At 37.5% G+C, this 7,476-nt stretch overlaps 2 protein-coding genes across 2 annotated transcripts in view; one reads left to right on the top strand and one right to left on the bottom strand.

Moving 5' to 3' along the window:
• Positions 1-1,461, top strand: part of LOC106456297 (calpain-13-like) — a 10,490-nt gene extending 9,029 nt beyond the window's left edge. The window contains exons 10-12 of the mRNA XM_013912365.1: positions 964-1,080; positions 1,252-1,304; positions 1,435-1,461. Of these exons, the coding sequence (XP_013767819.1) occupies positions 964-1,080; positions 1,252-1,304; positions 1,435-1,461 (197 nt within the window). The remainder of the gene's footprint in view (positions 1-963; positions 1,081-1,251; positions 1,305-1,434) is intronic.
• Positions 1,462-6,984: 5,523 nt separating this feature from the next.
• Positions 6,985-7,476, bottom strand: part of LOC102200027 (calpain-1 catalytic subunit-like) — a 21,443-nt gene continuing 20,951 nt past the window's right edge. The window contains exon 16 of the mRNA XM_013912364.1: positions 6,985-7,113. Within this exon, the coding sequence (XP_013767818.1) occupies positions 6,985-7,113 (129 nt within the window). The remainder of the gene's footprint in view (positions 7,114-7,476) is intronic.

Raw genomic sequence — 7,476 nt, 5'->3', positions numbered from 1 at the left:
AAAAACAGCCTTAAAACATATATCAATACATCTGCTATAGATGTGAAGATTTTCCCTGATCAGTTTCATGGTTTCAGTCTTCTCTTATCAGGAGACTTTCTTCCTCACCGACGTTTCAAAAACAGGAACGCTGTCACTGAGTGAGCTGAGGAACGCATTTGTAGCTTCAGGTATATCAGACAAGGATTCAGTACATTTAATATAAATGTAATATGTTCAAATATAAATAGTATGAACAAAAAAAACAATTCTGTGCTTCATACTGCAACACTGAATCACATTAAATTATGTAATACAATTCTAGATTATAGTTTAACTGCATAAATTATCATTAGAAAAAATACAAGAATTATAGTATAGTATTGTATAATTAATATATATTCATTATATAGATGATATTGTAAACGTCACAGTAAACATGTTAATGTTTGGATAAAAATTATCATCATAAAGTTACAAGCACACAAACCACTTCCTGGTGCATTTGGATGAGGGGAAATGAGGGTTCCTAATATCTGCAAATACCTGCCCCCCTTGTCCTTATTATCTGGTTAGGCAAAATATACCTTTATCTGTGACTTCTGCTTTATTTGCATCAGCCAGACAGGACAGGTTCAACCAGAGAACCTCCCTCCCTGTACACTACCCATCCCATGAAACAACCAAAGCCCTGAATAGCTCCTTTGGAGCTGGATGAGATTGTTTTCCAAACATATTTAAAGCCTGATGGCAAGATTAGATGATCCCGAGTCCAGCTGTTGGCCCACATCCTACTTACTTACTCTTGATGTCAGGTCATCCTTATGACTTTGCACATGGCTGAATATTGTGACTATTGTCTGTCATCCTCACAAATGGCATGGGATTTCATACCAGCTTAATAATGCAATTAGATAGATGGATAGATGGATAGATAAGCAAACTCCTCCTGAAGTCTGACTGTGTGTGTTCATTCACCTTCAGGAATGAAGGTTTCAGATGACATGCTCAGTCTGATGGCTCTGCGCTATGGCGCCTCCTCTGGACACATGGCACTGGAGTACTTCATCAATCTCATGATTCGCTTGGACTGCATGAAGAGTAAGTGAAGCCGAGAAGAAATAACAACAGTAGATGTGTAGATAGCTGAAAATAAATCTCATGCAGTCAGAATGAAAAGTTTTTTCAGTGGAAAACATCTTTCTCGCTTCTAAGATTTGATTAAGGTTCATGATTTGTACAGTTTAAACTCAAAGTTGTGTTCTTCAACAGAAATGTTCAAACAGTTGTCTGATGGAAAATCCATTAATCTCAAGGAGTCAGAGGTAATAAAGTCACTTTAGTGCTGACAGAGCAAACGAATGAATAAATATAAATATTTATACAAAGAAAATGCATTCGTTTAAATGGTGATACTTAAATGTTATTAATAAATAATCTCTGTCTTAATTTCAGTGGATGTACGTTTCCATGTACACTTAAGCCATCTGAAAGACAGATGGCACGTTTCATCTGGAAAACACAAGAAGATATTTCAAAAACTTGTTTTCTGTGAATTAGCTATAACACTTTGTTACTTTGAAACAACTAAACACAATAATGTGAAACCATATGTAAACCATATGCCTCTCTACATATTATGTCAATGACTGAATAACTGCTTTTTATTTATAAATAGTATTGCAAACTTGTCAATCTGTGTTTGAATTAGAGATGGCACGATACCACTTTTGTATGTCCGATACCGATACCGATATCATAAATTTGGATATCTGCCGATACCGACATGAATCCGATATAGTGTATTTTTTAATCAATAAAACTGTTTTTTAATATCTTGCTGTGTTTTGTATAAGTTCATACTGAAGTTTAAAAAAAATAAAATAAAGCTATTCTGTTAAACCTGTATGCAAAAAATACACTGCACCCAAAATATTTCATAGTTCAGCAAAACTGATCAATCTGATAAACTTAAACCTACACCATCCTCCTTATTCTGGTATTTTAAAGAGCACTTAGCGGAAATATTAAGCAACCTAACTAATAGGGTTGCCAACTCCCAGTAAAAAAAAAAAGAAGAAAAAAAGGGAAGCACCCCCACCCTCCACCTCATGATGCTTAACATCTTTCTTCAACAAATTTGCAGACTGCACAAATGGAACCTTCCCAAAGGAAAAAAGTAGCTTCCTAGGGTATATTAGACTTAATAGTTACTATATACAGTAATGGACGTCTATACATTTTACATCAGATTAAAACTTTGGGTGTAAGATTCAGATAGTTATTTATTAAAAGCTAGACATTTTAACTGAGAATAAGAAAGAAAAGTATGTTTTGTGCCCCCCTTTTCCTGTTAATGCCCTATCGGCCCCCCTGGCTAAATTTTGCTACACCCGCCCCTGCAGAAGAGGCAGGGCTTAATATGGGAATGCTGTACAAACATTCAGAGATGAATTTACACACTTGCTTTACTTCTCTCTGGGATAACTTTCTTGGAGATAAAATGCTGGTTTGGTAGCGAGGCTCCAAACACTCAACCAGACCACCGAGAGGTCTCGCACGCCACAGCCACTCTATCACGTCACGCATACTGCTCGACGTGCTAAGGTTATGAGCTGAGTTACGTGATATTTAATGGATCGGATTACATTTTTTATTTCTCTCCGATTTCTTTCTGATATCCGATCCAGTAATTTAGGTCAGTATTGGACTGATACCAATACGTAATATCAGATCGGTCCATCTCTAGTTTTAATAGAAACAAAATACAGATGTTAGTGAATGACATGGGACTACTGTATGAATCAAAAATGAATGAAGTGGATGGGAAATTAAACTGATAAGTAAATAAATGTAAAAAAATCTAGGAATATGGAAATTCAAAGAAAAAAATGTCACATTTAACTGTACATTTGTTTTTATATGTATTTTTCTATATCAGCTGCTTTTTAAAATTCCTTTTATATTGGGGAAAGGAAGCAGCAAACTTCATTGGGTCAGTTTCAATCCTAAGCTAATAGTGAGAGGTTGCGTTCTCCTTCTTTGAATAAAGCATTTTCTTTGTGATCTTCAGCAATTCTCTTTTTTCCAGCTTCTGGGACCTTTAAAAATAATTTGTCTTGTGGGTTTTTATATATTTAGCTGCATAGCTGCCTGTAAAGTTACATTTTTTAAATAAAATTGTATTTTATATGTAGATTTGCTGTCTTTGAGTCTTCTTTGACAACTTTTTTTTTCTTACCAAGACACTTTTATGGTTACTTCCCTCTATCACTTTGAATGCTTTAGAAATTTAAAAAATATATAAAAAGTTTCTTGCCAGGTGACCAGTCCAAGGTGTACTCCACCTCTACCATTTAACTCATTCATTCATGTTTATTCTCTACAGGACCTTCATGAGCTCATCACCTGGAGTTTTTCCAACAACCCAGGAGGAAGTGGATTTGCCTTCATGCTATACCCCAACCCAAAAAAGGTGTGTTTCAGGCCAGTAGCCCTCACAGAGCCTTTGTTTTGCTGTAAGTCTTGTTCCTTCTGCGAAGCAAATAATTGTTCCACTATTTATAAAGCAGATGTGTGAAAATGCTGTAAAGCAAACATCCATTCACACACTGTTGGGATCTGTGTGTGTGTGTGTGTGTGTGTGTGTGTGTGTGTGTTTAACAAAGCAGTTTGATCCTCCTTCTTGGTCTCCCTCAGTAATGGTTTCTTTGATTGTATGTATCTCAGAGCTGGTGATGCTCAGTTGTGTCTGCTGCTTGAACTCGGAAATGTTAATGTTGTGTACCATTAATTGGCTTTTTCTCAGGCCAGTAACTTGATGAATTTATCCTCTGAACTGAGAGAAGTCTTGCTTTATTATTATGTGAGACCCTAACGAGAACCTTTATTTTTCTGTTTGATGGTTTTTTTTCTATGTTGCACTTGAAGAAACTTTCAAAGTTCTTGAAATTTAGTAACTAACTGAAGTGAAAGCATAGATTAACTGGTGGCTGCTAGATGGTACTTGTTGCTGCTGGCCTTGTGACGCTTTTATTCACAAGCAGGTTGCCACTGGTAGTTTGCACAAAAGATGCCAACTTGTCTGCAGAAACTCGCTACTTACTCTCTGAGCTGTAATAAGAAACGTCCAAGAAATTCCAATCCAAAGTGGACACAGAGAAAGCAGTAGGATACAACTTTTCAAAATAAAAATTGTATCCTCCTGCCGCAACCAATGGACAACCAAGTGTTACAGGAGGAAAACGGTATAGAAAGTACTTTTATTTTTATTGCACAAAAGGACTCTATAGGACACTAGCATGCTAACACAAAGCAACCCAAGGATCCAAAGTGATGATAAAACTAAGTCAATGCCGAGACCAGCCCAGCAGCAAGACTTAGGATAATGACTAATGTGTAATACATTATTTTTTGAATAACAACCCCAACACTAATCCCCTTTTTCACAGTTTCACTGCTGCTTCCATGAAAATGACTGGTATTTGTGGAAGCCTGCTAGCAATCAAAGCAATCACAAGGAGATTTTCAGTGCAACGTTATATATCTCTTTGCAAACAATGTTATCACCAGCCGGTGCCAGAATACACCCTTTTCCCTAGCAACCGCCAGTTACCAGTGGGCCATTGACTGGTCTCTCCGCCCATTTGAGAGGATGATCTAATATGGATAAAGGTAGCAAAGGTGGGAAGGAAAACTTCCTTTTTAATGTCATCGCCCACTGCTGAGTGTAGAAAAAGGAAAGCATAAGGGACGAAGACAAAGACCATTCGCATGCCATGTGACAGAAAAGACAAACTTTAATGACATGTAGCAGTGGTATGTAAGTGTTTGGGGAGTTGAAAACAGGTGAGAATAAATGTTAAGAGCATCATGGGAAGCTCAGCAGAATCCTGAGCCTATAACAGCATAAGACTAATCTCAAAAGCAGACAGAGTTTCTCTACAAGCAGCAAGTAAGTCTGCAGTGGAGGATGAAAGTTCTTTATTAAGTTAACATGGTATTTGAGGTGTGTAAGATATCACAGGGTTTGAGTATTTAGGACTTTTATATGTAAGTGAAAGTTTTTAAAATTTAACTCAAGATTTAACAGGGAACCATTGAAGAAACGCTGACATACTGGGAATATGTGTTTCCTGTTAATTTCACTACAGTGTTGTGGATTAACATTCCCTTTGTACCTTCTGAAATGCTTGAGAGGGGAAACTCTTGGTACTGTCTTGGAATATTTACAAACATTTAGCAAGGCTACTGGTGTAAGTAAATTTTCCAGTGATTTTGAGTGTTTTTGATAATGGCCCTGAATGCTTTCCAAATGATTGAGCCTTATATGTAAAAAGTAACCTGAACCTGAAATGAGGAGTTGACAGTGGGAAAATAAGAAAAAGCCAGATACATATGTGCATAATGCATTTATCAAAAAGAGCTGCATTTGAATAACGATATAAAATCATTTCAACAGTATGTTGATTCCAACCACACTGGTGCTTTCTTGCACTGTTGTGTCAGTAATGAGTGATGAATTAATCAATAAAGCATCATGGCCAAACATTGCACCCTCACATACAGTAATCTATGTGTGTTTAATGAGCTCAAAGTGCACAAGGAAAAAACATCCTTTATAGCCTTTTCCCTGTTTTTCTGTTAGAACAGTTACTAATTCAGAGCCGCCTTTTACATGCAAGCACATTCTTGTAGTATTTAATTTTCATTGATTATTTATATTCACGTTATATATCTCAGATTGTTCCCTCTACAATAAGTTTCTGTCTTCTCTGTCTGTCTCAGTAAAAAACAAATTGCCAAGTAAATGACAATTAAAAATAGAAATGTCTACTTTTTGAGAAAAGTTATCTTGAAAGCATTTTGCATTTTGGCAATTATCTAAACGACAACTTAGAGCTTAGCAGAAAAAATATACATGGATCTCTTCTTCAGTGCGTGCAGATGAACTGTGCATCAAACGTCCATTCCTTTGCGTTAAGTGTACATCGAAATGTACATCCACTGGAAATAAAGAGAGACAGGTTGTTAGTGCAGTATGTGCAGCCCCTCCACCTATCTCCAAGGACATCCTGGCCTACTACTGGTGGTGGTCAGAGGGCCCGGTGGCACCAGTGTCCGGCAGCCTCGCCTCTGTCAGTGCGCCCCAGGGTGGCTGTGGCTACAATGTAGCTTGCCATCACCAGTGTGTGAATGTGTGTGTGAATGGGTGGATGACTGGATATGTAAAGCGCTTTGGGGTCCTTAGGGACTAGTAAAGCGCTATATAAATACAGGCCATTTACCATTTACTCTTCTTGATCATTGGCTGACATGGGAGAGTCTTCAACTGACATAGCTCTCCTCGGACTGCTGAACTATAAAAGCTGGCCAAGATAAAAGGCTCAGTATCTTTCATCCCTCTTTGATGGCTATATTTGTAACTCTCAAAAACTTTAATCATAACAACATTCAAAAAAGCTGCACTTGAGGGATATAAGTGAAATCAGTTGAACTTTTAGCAAATGCCAATCTAAGTTTGCCCTTAACACATTAACAGTTGCTAACTGTCTAACCTTACCAACGTGTTTTAAAATCCCGGACATGCCCTACTTGGTCACAAAGTAGCTCATGGTATGCACAAGGAGTATGCAACTGTTTCCTTTCGTGTAAAATAATTTATGAATAGTATATAAATTTATTTTCAGTTTTAAAAATAATGTGTTTTTCTTTCCTCTGAACTTCAAAATGAATCAACATGTGTTATAAAATGTACTAATGAGAACAAGCTGGCTTTATTACCTCAGACTCTTGAAGAGTCATGGCTTTTCCATCAGATAACTGTCTGAAGATTTCTGTTGATGAGCAAAAATTAATTGAATCTCTTAAAAGATACGTATAAAATTAATGTCTTCCACAACAAAAAGGTTCAAGTTTTCCATTGTGAGGTTGTATTTTTTGATTGACTTACTTCAGATAAATCGCAAACAGAAATAAACAGATCATAGCTTGTCCCACTTGTCTTCACTTACTGTTCATGCAGTCAAAGCGAAGGATGAGACTGATGAAGCTCTCCAGCGTCATGTGTCCAGAGGAGGCGCCGTAGCGCAGAGCCATCAGATTCAGCATGTCGTCACTCACCCTTATTCCTGACAAGCACATTAAACACACAAATTCACATTAATGACTTACATTGAGACTTCGGTCAGAAACTCTTAGATTCTAACAAAGTTAACAAGATGGCGCTGGTGAGGTCGGCTGCCGTCACGACTGCTCCGACCACCTTTTCTTTGTCTTTGTTTTTTAAGTTAGTTTTCAGCGTCTCTAAATCGGCAAAATCATCACCATTGGGTACATTAGGTATGACAGTGACACTCTTGTTTCTATTGGTATACAATGTACTCACAATTCGAAGTTTTTAACTCCGGATCCGAGCTGGCCAAGTGAGATCTTGAGGGAGAACAAAGGGAAGCGGAGGCCTAGAGGGATGCGGTGGCCTAGAGGGAAGCGAGCCGG

Source organism: Pundamilia nyererei, unplaced genomic scaffold (genome assembly GCF_000239375.1).
Source record: "Pundamilia nyererei isolate P.nyererei 1_Seehausen unplaced genomic scaffold, PunNye1.0 scaffold00088, whole genome shotgun sequence".
Lineage (NCBI taxonomy): Eukaryota > Metazoa > Chordata > Actinopteri > Cichliformes > Cichlidae > Pundamilia > Pundamilia nyererei.
This window is presented reverse-complemented; position numbering and strand designations above follow the sequence as displayed.